The sequence below is a fragment of the Carassius auratus genome, chromosome 25 (assembly GCF_003368295.1).
Source record: "Carassius auratus strain Wakin chromosome 25, ASM336829v1, whole genome shotgun sequence".
NCBI classification, from domain to species: Eukaryota; Metazoa; Chordata; class Actinopteri; order Cypriniformes; family Cyprinidae; genus Carassius; species Carassius auratus.
The window spans coordinates 426,795-446,661 of NC_039267.1; the positions used below are offsets into that span (position 1 = coordinate 426,795).

At 35.6% G+C, this 19,867-nt stretch overlaps 1 protein-coding gene and 1 pseudogene across 2 annotated transcripts; both read right to left on the reverse strand.

The window, feature by feature from the left end:
- Positions 1 to 2,665: 2,665 nt before the first annotated feature.
- Positions 2,666 to 4,888, reverse strand: LOC113042790 (serine/threonine-protein kinase pim-1-like; annotated as a pseudogene).
- A 4,012-nt stretch (positions 4,889 to 8,900) lies between these two features.
- On the reverse strand, positions 8,901 to 18,905 carry LOC113042892 (cadherin-related family member 5-like). Of its 2 annotated transcripts, XM_026201896.1 has the most exons (15): positions 18,512 to 18,905; positions 16,205 to 16,389; positions 15,773 to 15,835; positions 15,490 to 15,579; positions 15,284 to 15,373; positions 14,990 to 15,091; positions 14,724 to 14,906; positions 14,393 to 14,483; positions 14,198 to 14,292; positions 13,639 to 13,845; positions 12,647 to 12,760; positions 12,472 to 12,538; positions 12,042 to 12,173; positions 11,005 to 11,180; positions 8,901 to 9,734 (listed from the first exon to the last, which is right to left on the reverse strand). In XM_026201896.1, the coding sequence occupies exons 1-15, from the start codon at positions 18,582 to 18,584 to the stop codon at positions 9,276 to 9,278; spliced, it is 2,127 nt and encodes a 708-aa protein (XP_026057681.1). In that variant the 5' UTR covers positions 18,585 to 18,905; the 3' UTR covers positions 8,901 to 9,275. The 2 variants fall into 2 exon arrangements, with proteins under 2 accessions (XP_026057681.1, XP_026057682.1); XM_026201897.1 differs by lacking the exon at positions 12,042 to 12,173.
- Positions 18,906 to 19,867: the final 962 nt, after the last annotated feature.

Genomic DNA, 19,867 nt, shown 5'->3' on the forward strand with positions numbered 1-19,867 from the left:
TACCTAATTAGTACAGTAATCTAATTAAACTGTTAAAGATGTAATCATTAATTACTTCTCTAGAGTAAATTACTCATTGTTGCCCATAAACATATCACAAGACATGAAGGCTAACTGGCAGTTTTTGTTGTTGTTTTGTTGTTGTTGTTTTGCAACATTTGCAAGGACAAATGATAGCTGTAAATTGTTAAACTGATTCTAGATACTTTTAATTTTTATAAATACCATGGCACACTTTGAAAAAATATTTTTTGAAGTTGTAAATAAAAAATAAAAAAATACATTTTACACTATAATAAGCTACATATAAAATATTCCAGCCTTCATACTTTAAAATTTCATGTTTGATTCAGTGTTTCTTTGCAATTATTTGTGAAATTTATTAGATATTCTGAATGAAAATTGTTTTACCACCATTTATTAGTTAATTTATCATATACATGTAAGAATACCATGGTATTTGAATTTTGAAATTGAGCATGATACCATCATATACTACAGCTTTTTCAAATTTTATTTTACTTATTTTTGTTACTTTAATGAAGTGCACAAAACTTTGCTTGCAAAAACTACACATAAAGATTTTGTAAGGTATAATGATAATATGGCACATTCGTATCTTTTCATGCAGTTTTTCATGATTCAGTCTTAAAAATATTGCGGCATCAAATCAGTCTTGGTTTAGGGATTGTGAATGAATGAGGTGTAACGCCATCATTTATCACTGCATGAGCTGAGTGATCTGTTTCTCTCGTCTCTTTATCTGCGACCTCTTTACAAACAATGACCCTGTGTCCATCCAACCCCCTCCCAATCAAATGCAGTTTTGTTGTTTTTAGTCACAGCTGGAGCATCTTTCTCTCTCTCTCACTTTCTCTGGCTCTCTTTTTTTCTCTGTTTAACCTGAACAACACGCCTGTTCTTCCCACGACACACTGCATGGATTGTTTGGGAGGATGCAGGCGAGAAAAAGAGAGCTTGAGGCTGCAGAGACAAAGAAACATCTGGCTGTGTTAATGCACTTCGTCTAAATGTGGGCATAGCTGTGTGGCCTCACACATGTGACCCTGTCCACAATTAATGTGTGTGTGTTTGTTACAGCATGTCTTACTTTGGCTGTATATGGCTATTGTTGACTTAAATCATTGAGACCATGTCATTCAGTAAAATCTATAACCAAATGATGACAGACACTGTGCTTTTAGGCCGTGCGTTGAACTTTTTTACTACTAAAATAAGTGGTTAGCAAAATAAAACCCCAATCCATTACCCTCCAAGTCATTTTCAGATTAAATTTCACACAAAAACCTTAAAAAAGGGCTCGAATTTCCTCTCTCTCTTTCAGCAGGTGTTTCTTTTCACTGCATGTTGACTGATGGCTTATCATACATTCCAGTAAATTAAGAAGTGTGTTTGTTTTAGATAAATGTGCATGTTTGTGTGTTTCATTACTGGTTGCAGATATTTTAAAAACGTAATATTTCCAAATGAACAATATGAAGAAAACTGATTTTTTTTTTTGTGTGCATGTATCAAACAATGCAAATCTGCAAATTAATTTATATACATGTATATATTTTTTTATTTAATTGAGAAACCCTATCTATAGGACCATGTGTACTGATTAACCTTTGAAATTAATAGTAAAATTTTCAAACAAAGTTTCTGTCATATTTACAGACATATTTAAAGTCTGTCTTTATATATACACAGAAGACGCCGAAGTGTGTACGCAAAGGTCAATCTAGTTTTTTTTTTTTTTTTACTTATTTTAAGAGAAACATCTCAGACACCATTGGTACTGAAGTGAAACATAACTATTAAGTCTTAATCATGGTTTCTCATGAGATGTATGCACATATATATATATATATATATATATATATATATAAAATTATTATTATTTTTGTTTTGTTTTTGATGTAGACACTTCGAAGTGCACTTTTGATGTTTCTTTAATAAAAAAATATATTTTATTAACTGAACATTCTGAAACAAATTTTTAATCTTTTGTTGAAAGGCAGGGAGCTCTGGGACTGAGCTACATTGAAAGGAGCTTGGAGACCATGGCGCCTAAAACAGGACCATCTTTGCCAGCTGTAACAGGAGTAACTGGACCAAGAAGCAATGCCAGATGAAGGGAGCTTGGAGACCAAAGTGGCTGGGCTGTGAGCTCTTGAACTGAGATGCTTTGATTTCTGGCTGTGGAAGAAGTACCCTCTGAAAGACACCTCTGGGCCTGTATAGGGATGACTGGGAGACTGGAGCCCAGGGTGGCTGTGGACTGAGACTGCCTTTGGGGCTGTCTTTGGCTTGGGCTTTTTCGGGAACTTCTAAGGAGGCAATGACATATAGGCTGGGGTGTCTATGACAGGTGCGGAGCAGCCATAGAGGGAACCTCTTTGGTATCTTTGGCTTTCTGGATGGCAGAGAACAGGAGAGACAACGGAGACTCTTGCATTTGGACAGCGGAGGCAGGAAGCTCAGGAATGGATTGGTCATGATGGGAAAAACAAAAAGGTGCAACTAAAAGAAGTATGTACACATCCCTCCGGAAGCAGTACCGCCAGACGCAAATACTGCTTCCTCAAGCCAAGGTGCAAGACGCTACGCAAGGCTTTCTCGCCCCGCAAGACGCAAAGGCGAGAGGAGGGATGGAAGTGTCTCCTGCTGCAGCCCGCAAGACGCAAAGCTGCACAAGAGACACCAGCTGGAGTGGTCTTATGAGATGACCTGAAACAAAACAGAAAACAATAATATTTGACGTTTTGGTTCTTTCTCATGACTCATGAGGATATTAATTCTTTAGAGCTGATCTTAGGTTCACTACCTTAAACCAGCTGTGGGACATGATTCGCCCCAGACCTATTCTCCGGCTTGGCTTCTCATGGAGGAGAGCCCTGAGGAGGTCACCGCATTCTGTGCAGGAAGACATGAAGGACATTTGATAACATTAACCTTTCCATCTTAAATTAATTTAAATTTGCTCTATTTGATCATGTTATTTATTCTAAGCTGTAAGATGTTAATTATACATTTTTTAGTGATGAAGATCTCACCTTTTGACAGGCCGGGTTTGGGCCAGCGCTTGCACTGCAGGAGGAACAGGTCATGGTCACTAGGGAAGCGTCCACACAACATTGCAAACATCACAATCCCTAGTGACCAGACCGTCGCCGGCCCACCGTAGTACTTGCCCCTGTTGTGGTACTCTGGAGGTGAGTACACTGCTGTGCCTGGAGGAGAGAGGAGATTGTATGATGTGTAAGTTTGCTTTAATGCAGCATGATTTTTCTGTATATACAGTATTAGGAGAAATGAATTATATCATACATACCAGAATATGACCTGTATGGTGTCCTCCTCAAAATGTCCCCGCATCCGAAGTCAATCAGCTTGACTTCGGATGTCTCCCTGTTTATCAAGAGGTTGTCAAGTTTGACGTCACGGTGGAACACTCCACGGAGGCGGCACACGTTTGCTGCGTGGGCCGTCTGCCACATGATCTGCCGTGTTGTTTCTTCCTCGAGTCTTCCACCGTGACACCTGATGAACCCCACGAGACTCTCACAGGGAGAGGGACATTCGAGGACCATTACGAAGTGGTCAGGGTGGTCCGTCCAGTCCAGCAGCCGGATGATTTCTGGTACGCTGGGACCTTTGTTGGCCAGGATGGTGAGGGCGATCTCTTTCGGAAGAGGTTTCGGATGATCAGGCTAAAAGACAGACAGTTCTTATGATGGTTAGATGGAGGTGGTTTCCCAAATAGGGATTTGTGTTAATGTTAATAAGAGACATTTTATATTGTTTATAATGCAATGTACTTACAATGAATATACTTTCTGTGTGCTGGGTCTTCATGACATATTTCAAAGCCACCTGATGAACAAAAAATAACTTTAAGAGTAAAGAACAAACACTTTCTAGCTTGATAATGTGTTATTTATATCAGCTTACTTTAAGATCATCATTTAAACGTCTGCCTTCGTACACCACCCCACAACCACCTTTCCCCAGCTGATCACCAATGGTGTAGCGACTGAAGATGTAGTCTGTTAAAAGATAAAACAACACAAACTTTGAAACACTGAGAGAAGCGTCTGGTGATGTGTCAAGCTGAGTGAAATCCACTGAAAAACCTATTCAAAATACAATCATGCAATTATTTATTTCAATGACTGAATAATAATATTTATACTTTTAACACACATTAGTACATTCAAACATATGACAGTAATGTTTTAACATGTCATGGAATAACGATCTAATCATGGCCTTACAGCTGATTTTGTTATAGTGCTGATGTGTATTTTTGATACTGTGTTTGGTGATTTCATGTGATAAAAGAAAGCTGTATTAAAATAACTGTTTTCATAAGATGGCTGTGTAATGTACCATCACTAGTTCTTCCTGCCCACGCCACCTTCCTCTTCTGTCCCTCATCCTGCTGCTGCTCCTGCTCTCTCTGACCTGAGCTGCTCTCTGGGGTTTTTTTGGCCGCTCTGAAGAAAGAGCTCAGCCTCCGCCACCACTTCTTGCTCTTCCTTTTCTCCTTCACTCTCTCTGCCTCCTTCCTCCCTTTCTCCTCCTCCTTCCTATCCTTTGCCTCCTCCTCCTCTCCTCCCTCTCCTCCTCCTCCTCCTTTCTCTCCTCCTCGTTCCTCTACTCCTTCTCCTTCCTCTCCTCCTCCTCCTCCTCCTCTTTCATCTCCTCCTCCTCCTTCCTCTCCTCCTCCTCCTCCTCCTCCTCCAGCACCAACAGGGCTCTCATCGCGGGGATGAGGATGTTGAAGCTCCGTGTTGGTGCTGGGTTTTGGGGGTGTACTAGGATGTTGATCGTACACCTCCCCAAACTTCATCGGACTCACTTTTGTCACTCGCTGTCCCATCGCTGCAAACTCACTTACCACTACAACAAACCCACAAAGAATGTAAGAATGTCTCGCGCTTTATATACTCCGCGAGTTCTATTCGAACGCGCTCTGTGACGTCATAAGGCTTTGAGCGCCTCAGAACTTTCAAATGATTCCCGTTCATTTTATATATAAAACATGATAGAAATAAACAAACATTAAATTATTAATTTCTGTATTTAAATATATACATGTATATGCAGTATACATATATGTAGGGCTATATGACATAAAATATGCATTATAAATGCTATATGTATGTAAAAAAAAAAAGTAGAAACAAATTCATTTTGAGACCTGGCTCCATGCTGCATACCTAAAAAACGAATTCACATCAATTTCGAGTTCAAGTGAGCTTAACTGTGATTCCGCTATATGTGGGGACGAGGGAACAAAATGTGTGCCTCACAGGACCACATGCTAAACAGAAATATTTTTCTATAAAAAAGAAATATCTATATAATCTAATAACAATGATATATTCTACCAATACATATAGGCTGCTCTTTTTCCAAAGTTGGACATCATTTTTTATAATTTTACATTTTTAAATGACATGTTCTATTATTTTGCATTACACAGATATTATATTGAAAAATATGTTAGGTCTTGTTAAAAATTACTTGGTATAAAAATGTATGAATAGCATATGACTATTAGTTTGCTAACTTCTTGTTATCTAATGCAGCGACATTCCTACAGTACACTGGCTTAAACTCGTATTAGGCGTACATGCACAAAAACTCTGGTAAACATTTATTGTACTTTTCTCCAGTAGAGGGCGACTAATCAACGTGTAAAATGTTCAGATTTAATATCAGTTTGTTGGATTCTGAAGAAAGAAGAAAAACATCTCTTTCTGTCTATATTGTTTTTAATAAATGTTATTGTAGTTTTTTGTTTTGTTTTGTTATTTCAGTAGATGAAATTAAACAAAATTCAAATGAGAATGTTGCTTTGGTTATTAAACCTATTTTTTATTTTTTATTTTACTTCCCATATTTATAACATCCCTGGTCGCAGACTTGCTGTCATCCTAACATTTGGTTCATTTCTAAGATTTTTTTTCCCCCCAGACCAAGTTTGTTTGACACAGTTAGTACTGTCTCTGAAAATGGAGCTATTCTCTCTTTATATGTAAAAAAAATATTATGTACTATGTTGAAAGCAATTTACTGGAAACATGGAAATAAACAATAATTACTAAAACTGGTGTCATTTATTCTGACACCAAGCATAATTGCAAATAAATATTATTTTTTACTTCTTGGTTTGCTTGGAGTTGACTGCATATTACCCAGGGATAAGAGAAAGGATTTTAATTTTGAAATTGCTGATAATTTGTGACCTGAATAACGAGAAAGTTGCTATAACAACCTCATGACGTGAACTATTTATTTGTGTGTTTGTGACGTTGCAGTGGACTACTGTCCTTTTACATAATCATGCACAATCATAAATTCTTCTATAACAACTTAGATTAGTTTTAATGATTAACCTAAGAACTGAGATCCGTCTGTGAATGCTGTTTTATTAGTTTGCATGCTATTATAAAATGCAAAGAAACAAAGAAACACACTGGAACAGATCTTTACAAATGAGTCTGACAAAATCTGTCTTCAAGGGCCATATTTCACCACCCCAAAGCAAAAAATATTTTATTTGAAGAAAATATGGCCTGTGTTTGGAGCATTAAGTCCAACCTTTTGCATTGATCTCTGATCAGTTAAAGTGAATATTAAGTGGTTAACTCAGTGATGCATTCATCCCAAAATATTTCTAACAATAAAAACATTTTTATTGTTTTGTTTTGAATGTACCATTATATCATATTAAGCACTATAATACAAATAATAGATTGCATACAAAAATATTTGAATTTACTATTAATAAAAGTGTTTTTGTACACAGTACATGAAATGCAGTTCTCAACCTATTTAGCTTCCATCATCTGATGGATTTCTGAGCAGCATTGAAACATTTAGATTTACCTTTTTTCCCCTTCAAAATAATGTGCACTGATGAATCATTCACAATAAAAATGAGAACCTATATTTAGAAAGCAAACAGGGTCAGTTTCAACCAGCTGTTTGATTTCATAAAACTGGTATCAAAAAAAGTTTCGTTCTCTAATCCACAAGCTTCATCTAGAGTTAATGGTCATAAATCAGTAGCGTTCAAATTAGAGCGGGGGTGTAGACAGGGATGTGCACTGTCCCCATTATTATTTGCCATAAGCATAGAGCCTCTTGCCCAGCTCATAAGAGAAAGCGCTGTTTGTGATAGGTGGAGAGAAGCATAAAATCTCATTATACGCAGATGATGTCCTACTCTACTTATCAAACCCTCAATTGACAATACCTTAACTTAAAAAACTAATCACCAAGTTTGGATACTATTCAGGGTATAGAGTAAATTTAGACAAAACTGAAGCCCTGAATATCGGAGACCAAATTTCTGAGAGGGTTATAAAATTGAGTGGCTTTAAATGGCCCAAAGAGGGCATCTTTATAACCCCCTTATTGCAAAACTTATATGTAGCAAACTTCCCTAAATTACTTAAATGCATCTATGAAGATCTGCAACGATGGTCAGCAGTTCCCCTATCTCTCCTAGGTCGGGTGCAATGCGTACGAATGAATATACTACCTAGACTTCTTTACCCCTTTCAAATGTTACCCATAGAAATTCCTAATAATGTATTTGCCAAATTAGAGAAACAGATTTCTACATTTATTTGGGCAGGGCAGAGACCAATAATTAAGTACAAAACCTTACAGCTTATGAAAACCGATGGAGGAGTGTGCCTCCCAAATTTTAAATATTATTATTGGGAAGCACAGCTAAAACCAACTGAGACATGGTTAAAGGATAACACCGACACACGCTGGCTGAACATACAGAAAAGTCTCTGTCAATACCCCTTGACCTCACTTCCTTTTGTAAGGGCTAATGCTGACAAAATGGTCTTAGGTAAATGGAAAAAAAATTACTTTACAAATATGGAATAAGGTACAATCATCATTGAAATTTACTCATTCCATCTCCCCTTTATCTAGTATAAGTACAATAAAAACATTTTTACCATTTGAGTTAGACTTAGGTTTTAAAAAATGGATAAATTATGGACTCAACTTTATACATCAGTTCATTCGTAAAGGCCATTTTAAGTCATTCGAACAATTGCAAAGAGAATTTAACCTACCGAAAGTAGACTTTTATAGATATCTACAAATTAGAGATTTCATTACAAAACACAAAGACTGGGAGGGGATTGCTAACCCAAACAAAATAGAGAAAATATTGATGAATATACGAATGGGGAACACCGATAAGAGGGTTATATCTAAACTATATCAGAGTATGCTGACGGGTCACTCAACTCTTCGCTTTATAAAGAACGATGGGAGGTTGAAACACAAAAGGCGATCACTCAAGAGGATTGGTCAGATATATGTCTAGAGGCTCATAGGGTGACTAATTCAAACACATGGAAAGAGTTTAAATGGAAAATTGTGGTGAACAACAAGGCGACCATACTCACATCTTTTGGTCTTGCCCAAAGCTGAAACCATTTTGGGAAGAGGTTTATAGAGCTCTTAAAGATATATTTAACATTGATATCCCTTTTGACCCAGTGGTGGCTATTTTAGGGGCAATACCAACCTGAGGGTATGAAGGAAAGGAGATTGAACTACTTACTTCAGATACTATTTGCAGCAGCTCTGAAATGTATCACGTCCAAATGGCTCAAGCTGGAACCGCCCACACATGAACAGTGGCTCCAAAGAGTCAGAGAGATTTATGGGATGGAACAAATAACTTATTCCCTGAGATAAGATGGAGCCCAATCTCAAGAAGATTGCATAACAAGGATTACCGAACCACACACGAGAGGGCAAATACATATAATATGTAGTGTTGTCATTTTTATGCTTGACTTAAAAAAGGAAAAAATGTGAAGACTTCTTTCCTTTTTTATTTTTTATTTTTTTTATAAATCTTATGATTATGTTTATGTATATGTGTACATTTAGGTATCATTTACTGTTGTAGTTGTACCCCTGCTGTCTATTGTTGATGTATCTATGTTATTACATGCTGCTTCTATTAAAAAAGAGTTTGAAAAAAAAAAGTATCGTTTAGGAACCGATATCGAAGTCAAGTTATCGGTATTGACAATTTTTAAACGATACTCAGCCTTAGTAAGAAATATGACAAAGGAAAGCATTTAAAAACCGTAGAACATATAAATTAACTAACTAATAATTAATCTTTTAAAGTTTCTACTGTACTAAAGTGTCTAACATTTGAGCTCAACTCAAGTCCTTGTGTTTTGCAGTTGTTGCACGGGAGAAACAGTCTACAAATCTGACGAAACTCCTTCCTCATCACCAGAATCCACGTCAGGCCTGTTTTCACCCTCGCTGTCATCCTCCTCCTCATGGTCTCCATCCGCTTCACCAGTGTTGGGAATGATGACCACTTCCTCTTTGGTGTTGGGGTCAATATCTTGCTTAAACCAAACCGCTTTGTATCCCTCCTCACTGCGCCGCTCTTTGGTCAGGATTGGTTTGACTTCCTTCTCACTGTCGATGGTTTCTGCCAGGCTGCTGGAGTCAGCTTGAGGGCTGCTGGGGCTCAGGAGGACAGCGCTGGGGGTCATCATCTTCTGTCTCTGCTGCGGCTTTAGTCCAGACTCCAGTTTGTTCTCCAGGTCTGCAGCTAACTTACCGTTCACACTCCCAGAATCATCATCCAGCTGGAAGCCCTCATTGCTGTACTGCACACCCTCTTTAGGACCCCCTGAGCCTCCACCAAGCTGTAGAAATAAAGAACTTCTCTCAGAAATATTCTCTAGATTTAGAAACAATTAATGGAGAAGATCACCTTAAGTAATGGTTTTATGAACATTGAATGACCAGTTACTTGAGAATTCAGTATCAATCTACTGTACATTCTTTATTTTTTGAACAATTTAATAAAAATTCATAAATTAAAAAATACTCTCAAAGGTGATCTAGATATATATAACGTATTAACATTAACGGAATAGTTCACCAGATTTAAAGTAATGTTATAACAGTTACGTTAATGTTATAACAGAATCTGATTCAATTCATTTATTTGAGAATGCTTCTACGAATTATACATTTCAGTCTAAAAATTAATGCAAGAGTGGTTTTATGAACGTGACAATTTGGTTTGATTCAATGCGGCAAATTTCATAAAGCTTTTCTTAACCATTCAATTCAATAAGACAATTAACATAAAAATCATTTTTAAGTATTGAAGGTGACAATTTATGTATTTTATTTACGGAGTGTTCAGCTAAATCTGAAATTTTACACAGGAATGGTTTAATAAACATTGAATGTGACCAATTACATGAGATCAGTATGAACATTAATAGTTTTATTAATTATTTAATTCAGTGTCAAAAACTATGGTGCAAACTAATAAAAACTATTCAATCCAAACGAAAAAATGTCAAAATAGTTTCATAAACACTAGAATGTGACAAAAATTTTATTCCTTATGAATTAACTTGAGAATTCCTTTATGAACTATACAATTCGATCCAAAAATTTTATAGTATACATAAATAGTTATATAGTCTTACAAACAATTTAATTCAGTATGAAAAAAAAACCTTGTTAGTTCAATCCAAAGATTAATGCAAGAATACTTTTATAAACATTGGAATGTAACAATTAACGTGAGAATACCTTTATAAACGATTTAATTCAATCCAAAAATTTACGTTAAAGCGGTTTTACGAACATTGGAATGTGACAATTTGAAGTTAACGAGAATAGTAACAAAGTTACTAAATTAACTTTATTACTAAATTGACAATAGTAACAAAGTTACTATTCTGACAATACATGTTAAAATTGCTTTAATGAACTATTAAATTCAGTATGGAAGTTAAATAAAACAATGGTTTTTCCAACAATTCAACGTAACCATTTATATAGAAAGGGTTTCAAATCAGTAGGACAATTTACTAGTCATAAAATAATTTTCAACTTAACTAGCATTTATTTGTTTGATGCTCAAAGAGAACAGTTTTCTGCATGGAAACTCACTTTGCTCTGGAAGACGCTAGCCTCAGAAAGCTTTTTCCAGTCTGCGTTATGGCCCTTGATGCGGTGCACCATCAATCCAATGCAAACTAAGCAGAGAACGATAACCACAGCCAAAGAGGCCCCTACTGCCGCCATATCGCCCGAACTGAACTCCCCCATTTTCACCTGCTGTCCCCCTGGAGCACACACGAGGAAGGAAAAACTTAAAAATACTTAAAGGTAACTTTCAGTGAGTTTACTAGAATTATCTTTACTAGAATTATTACTAGAATAATTTCACAATTGCATTCATTTTGAATCCCATGCTTTTGAATTTTGTGTTTTCACAAACAGTGCACACCCATATCGAGTGATGCAGGAATGATGTATTAACTTTTATTGTAGTCCAAAAGCAGGAAACAAGTTAGCATTGTAGCACTTCTGGTCAACATCGTCCCAAAGCCAATGGGTTTTCTGAATGGATTTTGGGTGAAATGCCTGAAATATGGTCCGTGGTTCACAAAAGCTCAAGATATTTTCATGTTTCATTCTACGACATGAAGTACTTCAGTAATAACTGTAAAACCTGGCTTGAAAAAGTAATTTCCAGAGGTATAATTTAAGATTTCAGGGAAAATGTATTTTAGGTAAAGACTGAAAGTCTTCAGAAGCTTAATAGCAGTGACGTTGAAGTCATGCAACCATGGTGTAGTTCGATTACAACCCACATTAGCTTTCTGGTGATTGAGTTTAGGCTTCAGAATTGTGTTCATTAGTGTGAACAAACCATGAAAGAATCAAAACCTTTGTTGGTCACGGATCTTATTTCCTGCAATATTCCAAATGCTATTCATGATGCTAACGTTATCACTTCAGCCCTCTATAGCCAGTTTCCAAAAGTGTCAGTAGCATAAAGCATGCAACCTTGAGCAAATTCCATGTGATTGATGATACATGAATATTTTAGTGTGCTATGATGGTATGTCATTTCAAAAATGCCCTATGACACACAGCACACCAGAAGATTTAGCATGCTAGTTAGCTTAGCATATGTATACCTGTGCTGGGGTGCGTAGTTGAGGTGATATCTGGTTGCGAGGTGATTTCTGTAAGCTTTGTGTTAGCAGTGCTCTCTGTTGTTATAATGGATGAAGTCGTGATAGTTGTGGCAGGAGTGGTAGTGGGAACCCCTGAAGAAAAACGGTGTCACCAGTCAAGAGCTTTATTGTTGACTGATTCAAGTGAATCATTTGAAATTCAGTTTATTAGCCAAAACAATCATATTGTGCTATTTCTGCAAGTTTCCCTTCAGTGGATTGGAATGAAAAAGGATTGATGTGATTGTGAAGATCACTAAAAGATCAAACTGTGCAATGAAAGCCATGAAAGTACCCTGATTAGCCCACTCTTCTGATTATTCCTGATTTGACTGTATCATGTCATATTTAGGTGGTGTCTTGAGAGAGTGCAGTATTGGTCTGGTCTTACCTGGAGTGACCTCGACACTAAGAGAAGCGGTGCTTGATTCATCATTGGTTGTGTCAACCACCCTCATCTGAGTAACATAGATAATATGGTCATAAATGTTTCAAAATCACACACCAACAATTAGAGTCTAAAGTCTAAAGTGCATGAAATGTTGAATAAAATATTAAGTTCTTACTTCTAAATTTACAGTGCCTGGGGAAACGGCCTTCAACATGAGTATGAAACCCTCTGCAGTGATTGAGAAGTCAGTGCCATCAACAATCTCAAATCTGAGGTTAGGATTATAGCCCTACAAAGAAAGAAATCCAGCACTTAACACCAGAAATGTTACAATAGTAGGCATCATTCAGCAAACCTTTATGTTAATCATTAATAACATTCTTATGTAAGGTCTAAAAATTTATTTAATAAAATAGTGCTTTTACAAATGATTTAATTCAATGTGATTATATAAAAAATTATTTTAGAATATATTTATTTCAATCCAGTAATTTATGTATAAAGGGTTTTACAAACATCAAATCTAATTTAACCAAAATTATTAAATTCAGTGTGATTCATGTAAGAATGAATTACAAGTTGGTAAATCATTTTACTGAATATTTTTATGAATATTAGAATGGTTTTCAGAACATTAAATTTATTGCATGGGTCACTGAAAATAGTTTTTAAGACGATTCAATTTAATACTTAATTTTTAACAAACAATTCAGTTCATAGTAAAAAAAAAATAAAAAATGGTTTTATGAACATTTAATTCAGTGCATCAAATTTACCCAAGATTTTTAAAGGAATTATTCAATGAAATGTGAGAGTTTCACAAACAATTCAATCCAATGCAACAATTTACGTAAACATTTTTTTTACAAACTATTTAATTCAATCCAATAATTTACTTGAGAATGGTTTTATGAATATCGAATAGAATGTGATGATTTATGAAAGAATGTTTTTGAACATCAATTTTAAGGCAACAGTTTCTGCAAGAATGTTTTTAGGATGAATTAAAGTCCATAAAACCAATGCAAATGTTTATGTAAAGGTTGATTTACACTAATTTTCTCTAATGCTGCTCTATGTGTTTTGTATGTACTTTATAAAATTAACTCTGCATCTTGAATTAAACACATGCACAGACTAAAATGCTGTTTGTCTTTAAGTTCTTACATTAGAAAAGTCATCATCTGTAGCCTGTACTCTGAGGGCTCTGTTGGATGTTTTACTCTCCAGCACCAGGCTGTCCACACCTGCATCCTCTGAGATAAAGCCTTCATAACTGGACTTCACAAACTTTGGAGGGAATTTGCTAGAATCCACCACCTTCAGGATGACTGTAGTGGTGGCAAACTGATCAGCGTTTTCCCTCTGATATGCCTAAGGAGACAGAGGGGAAATTTGGTTGGGGAAGAAACTACACTCCAAAATAATGGCAACATTAGTGGGTTTTGCAGCAGTTCTGGTTCCCTCGAAGAACCTCTCGGTGAACAGTTTCTAAAAGAACCATTTTTTCTTAGAGTGAAGAACATTTTATTAATCCAAAGTATCATTTATGGAATGGAAAGATCCCATGGATGTTAAAGGTTCTTTAAAGAATGCCAAAAAAGAAACTTTATTTTTAAGAGCATGGAGAATATATACACTGGCTTCAAAATGTAGCTTTTATTTGCACGTACCATTCCAAACAGAATGGCTTTCTTTTAAAAAAAATGCAAATTTTTTCTCTCACCATGACTGAAAGAACAATTGTTCCTGTCTCTACTGGTTCCCGCATTGTGATGCTCCCGGTGTCAGTGTCGATTTGAAATATACCTCCATCATTTCCTGAACATGCAAAAATTTACTAATTAAAATCTGTCAACTCTTCCAGAAGTTCTTTTGTCCAACCCATAAGGAAAATAAAACAGACAGTTCAATATCTCACCTCCAAGAAACGTATAATGAATGGGATCATTCCTGCCTTTGTCTCCATCAATGGCCATAAGTGGACCTGGCTCCAAGGTCAAAGGACCTGGCTGTGGTGTACACCAACATTCATATTCTCATTTAACACTCTGATCTCAAAATCTATCAGCCACCTTTGGCTAACTCACACTGCCCCAACAAATTGATCCAATGAGATGTTTCCTGAAATTTCTACATCCATTAACCAACGTTATTGGGGCTCTTTGAAATAATCATAAATGTATAACATTTAAAATGGTTTAAGTCAACATCAGACCTCTATCTACAAGTGCTTTGGCTTGAAAACTCACCACTAGTTCTTTTGCGTTGACTTTCCCGTTATAACCAGACATCAAGCAGATTATGCTTGTGCCAACCTCAGTTTCTGTACAGGGCTGGAACCATGGTGGACGATTGTCAATGTCTATGATATTAACTACAATGGTGGTAGAGGCAGTGTGGGAGACTTCAGCTTCTGATCCAATCAGTGTGTCCTGAAAAGTCATCAAATGACATTTGTTTGTACAAAAAGAAGCATATTTGAAGACTTAACCTGGGTCAAATAAACTTACAGTACCTGCACATATAGTATCATTGTGACTTCTTTAACTTTGTCATAATCCAGATGCTTTTTCACCAGAATGTTGGGATTGAAATTGGCTTCCAGGTTAAATTCTCCCTGAGAGAGAACAAAGGCCAACATTGGGAATGGGATTCCATTTGGAATGGCTATAATAATTTGGAACCAACATTCAAGGGGAATTCTCTTTAATAATTCTGAAAATATTTTTAAATACAATGTATTTAAACTCTATGCACATTCTTTGGGATTTTTGTTGTCTCAGAAGGTGTATTGGGGTCACAGCTGTACCTCAGGAGAATCCAGTTGGTAGTAAAGTCTATCATCTTTATCAGGATCCATTGCTGTGATTAGGCCAACACTGGTATCCACTTTTGATAGCTACAAAAATCAGTAAAAGTTTTCAGATCTCAAAACATTGGCCATGATAAAATAGATAAATTAACAAAATTAAAGTGTACAGATAATGAAATGTTAAAAGATTAAGAAAAAAGTACCTCATTAACGTTTAGTGTGTACTGACTCTTTTCAAACACTGGTGGATTATCATTTATATCCTCAAGGGCTATTTTCAGATTCAGTGTGTTCTAAAAATACAAAATATGACATGCATGACCTCAATAAACAACATAAAAACATATATATATATATATATATATATATATATATATATATATATATAAAATAAGAAAAAGAATAGACATTGAATACATCATTTACAATGCAAGAAAGGTTTTTCAGGTTCACTTAAATAAAACACCACTTGAATAGTTTACTTACAGGGGGAGAATCAGCTTTTGTACACTCAATATTCACCTCATGAGGTTTGTTCGGGTCAAATGTCTAAGAAAATAACAACACATAAAAGGTCTTTTAATTTGTACAGAAAGCATTTGAAATTGATATGAATTAAATGTTTGCTTTTATGTTTAAGTTTAAATTTCATTAAATTTAAGTGGTAATTGAGAAAACAACCAAAACCAGTTTAGATCAAGACTAATGTTGAGTAAAGAAACATCTCTTTACAAAAATGAAGCACTTAATTTAACTGCAACACATGCATGTGAGGTTCAAAATGGATTTGACATTAAACCAGTAAGTACAGTATGTACTTTGTGCTTTACATCCCAGGAAACAGGCTTTGAAATGATCAGTTTAGAGTATATAGGTTGAACACAAAACTAGACACTTTATAAGATATACAACATTGACCTCATAGTCCAGCACAGTTTCAGCAATGATATCATATCCACTGATGCTGAAGAAACCCTCTGGATCTTGACTAGTGATTATGGCCATCACCCCATCCTCAGCATTGAGTGTTGTAACTATGTCTCCAATATTGTTGTTTTCCGGTATAAGAATTAATGGAACATTATTTGGCAATGAGCAAAGGTCTGTGTCATTCAAAAAAAAAGAGAAAGAAATCTGAATTAGCCAACATTTTCATGAATGGTCCTGAATGAAGTGAAATGAAAGTAAAAAAAAAAAAAAAAAAAAAAAAAAACCATTAACAATTTTTCATGATGACTAGAGAAAAAGCTGCTAAAGAAACAAAACAAAATCACTTGGTAGGATTTCTTCAAACAAGCCTATAATTCAAGCATTTCAAAACATTAAATTGGTTGGAAAAACATTTTAATAAAATAGGATTAAGTAGAAATTTCTGGAGTGTGTAATGTACTTCAAATTCATGTAAAATAATAGTTTTGTGGAAAGCTGAAATACAGGTGCATCTCAAAAAATTGAATATCATAGAGAAGTTATTTATTTTTGTCATTTAATTCAAAAAAGTAAACTTTCTTATATTCTAGATTCATTGCACACAAACTGAAATATTTCAAGAGTTTTGTTGTAATTCTGATGGTTATGATTTACAGCTTAGTAAAACAACAAATTCAGTATCTCAAAAAATTTGAATATTTTCTCAAAGATCAATCAATCAAAAAAAAAAAAAATTACAAAACACAAATGTTCAACATCTCCAAAGCAGGTTTAATTATGCACTCAGTACTTGGTTGGGGCTCCTTTTGCACAAATGACTGCTTCAGTGCTGTGTGGCATGGAGGCGAGCAGCCTATGGCACTGCTGAGGTGTTATTGAAGCCCTGGTTGCTTTGATAGCAGACTTCAGCTCCTCTGTATTGTTTGTCAGATGTTACTTATTTTCCTCTTCACAAAACCCCATAGATTCTCTGTGATGTTCACGTCAGGTGAGTTGGCTGGCCAATCAAGCACAGTAATATCATGTTCAGCAAACCACTTGGAAATGGTTTTGGCACTGTGGGCAGGTGCTAAAGTTCTGCTGGAAAAGGAAAACAGCATCTCCATATAGTTTGTCAGCAGATGGAAGAATAAAGTGCTGGTAGATGGCTGAATTTACTTTGGACTTGATAAAACACAATGCAACACCAGCAGACATCACGGCACCCTGAACCAACACTGACTTCGGAAACTTCACACTGGACTTGAAGCAGCTTGGATTCTGTTCCTCTCTCCAATCTTCCTCCAGACTCCAGACCTTGATTTCCAAATGAAATGCAGAATTTAATTTCATCTGAAAAGAGGACTGTGGATCACTGAGCAACAGTCCCTTTCTTTTTCTCCTTACCCCAGGTGAAATGCTTCTGACGTTTTTTCTGGTTCAGGAGTGGCTTGGTTCTAGGAATGTGACAGTGGTAGCTCTTTTCCTGAAGAAGTCTGAGTCTTGATGTGCTGAATCCAGCTTCAGTTCACTCCTTGTGAAGCTCTCCAAAGTTCTTGATTCAGCTTCTTGATGATTGTCTTCTGGACAACTGTCACGTCAGTCAGCTATAGACCCATAACTGTAGTTGCATGTTCTAAACAAGCCCACGAGGTTAGGTTTATTTATACCCAAAATTTATCAAACTAATCAAGCTCAAAATAGAATATTAAAATTTTTTGAGATACTGAATTTTTTATTTCCCTAAGCTGAAAGTCATAACTATCAGAATTAAAACAAAAAAACGTGAAATATTCCAGTTTGTGTGCAATGAATCTAGAATATAAGAAAGTTCACTTTTTTAAATTAAAAAATAAATAAAAAATAAAGACCTTTTCCACAATATTCAATTTTTTTAGATGCACCTGTACTGCTTGAAATAAGAAGACCATCTCTACGGTAAAACATATGCACATCTTACTCTAAAATCTATGCTGTAAAAATTGTGGTGCTAAAAAAAAGATAATTAAACCTAAACATTGATCACTCATTATAAAAAAAAATCAATACATTTCCTGAGTCAACCTTGAAACTATTGCCTTGATGTACAGCTAACCATAACTACAATGCTAGCAAAATCACAACTTAAAATTGTAATACTTTCAGGAATAACAAAAGTGTCCTAATAACTGTTTTTGAAGTCTATATGCGATCATGTGAACAATACATTTGTCAGCTGTAAAATTACTGTGGAAATGTAATGTTCTGAACTGTTTCAGCCTACAACAGGAAACCTTATTACATAAGATTTTCCAATCTCAAATTTTCAGGACTTACTTTGTGCTTCACTGAACTTGAAAAGTACCAGGAGAAAGAAAACAGCTGCTGATCCTTTAGGCCACAAATCCATTTTTCTTGTTAGGTGATGAATCAATAAAGGAATATTGAAGACGAATCCCCTGTTCCTACTGAATCAAATTCCCATCAAGCAGTTGAGAGCGATAGCTAATGTGAGCCACAGACTTCAAGCTTAACCTTTGAGACAGACGCTTATCTCGGATTTATTGGCTATAAAGATGAGCACAGGTGGACTTTTGCCTCATAGACATGAACACAGCTGCTTTACATGTGCATGTACATCTCATAATCCATGATCTCAATGAAGAACTATGTTTACAAAACAATATTTTTAGTTGTTTGCAGATGGTTAGCATCATTGTTGTACCCAAAATGTTACATTCATTCAGGCCATCTTCAAATGTGAGGCAGACATTGTTAAGTAAAACTGTTAAAAGTATTAAGAATTGCAATGGAAAATTAACAAATTGTGTTTTTGGGTGATTAATGTAAATGCTGACGATGTTTTACCTTACGTTTTGCAAAGCTGTTATTTTATTCCTTATTCCTTATTCCTGAACAAAGTGTGCCAATGGGGAACTTTGTCAACAATATAAACCAATAATACGCACTATAAGCAAATTCAAGTGCTTCCATGACTTTATGACTGAAATAAACTAGCTAGAAAAAGCATAACAAAAGCATAAATTAATTCTTCAGTTTAGTTTTTTGTTTTTCACATAGTAACTTTAGCTAACGTTATATGAGGGGGCGTAGGTTTGACTTCTGGTAATGGTAATCTTCAAGCAACCAATTGAACAATCTTATCTGACTCTCATATACCGTAATACGTAAGTATCTTGTTATATTATTGTGCATAACTGATGAAAGATGCGATAAGAGACATTACTGCTAGATCTACGATCTACAGTTCTTCTTTAAAAACAGCAGCATTAGCATAACGAGCATCATAGCAAACAACTGGTTACGCTGTAGGACTTTCACACTGAGACACGTTTGAGGATATTAAACAAGTTGTGATTTTTTTTTCATAGTTGGCTTACAATAAAAGTACTGTTGAGGTAATACTGGATAGTTTTACTGTATGTGGGTCATTCACCTAATGGTAAGTTTTAGTAACGTTAGGCTACTGGCAAATAAAAATACATTCTGTCACTACATTAACAATAATGTAAGATTTTACAATATTGCAGTATATCTTTTTTTTAAATAAAGAAACCAAAAAATAAAAATAAAAATAAATACACTTGCCATCTCAGTTTCTGTGAACCTCATCCTCCCGAACTGACTCAAATGATTCGCGATCCCACTCCAAGCTCCCGAACTGACTCAAAT

Coding starts and splice junctions, on each gene's coding strand:
- LOC113042892 (XM_026201896.1), bottom strand. CDS start 18,584: ATGGATTTGTGGCCTAAAGGATCAGCAGCTGTTTTCTTTCTCCTGGTA. Junction 14,907..14,989: donor CAATGATACTATATGTGCAG/GTACTGTAAGTT, acceptor ATGACTTTTCAG/GACACACTGATTGGATCAGA. Junction 9,735..11,004: donor CTAGCGTCTTCCAGAGCAAA/GTGAGTTTCCAT, acceptor TTATTTCTACAG/CTTGGTGGAGGCTCAGGGGG.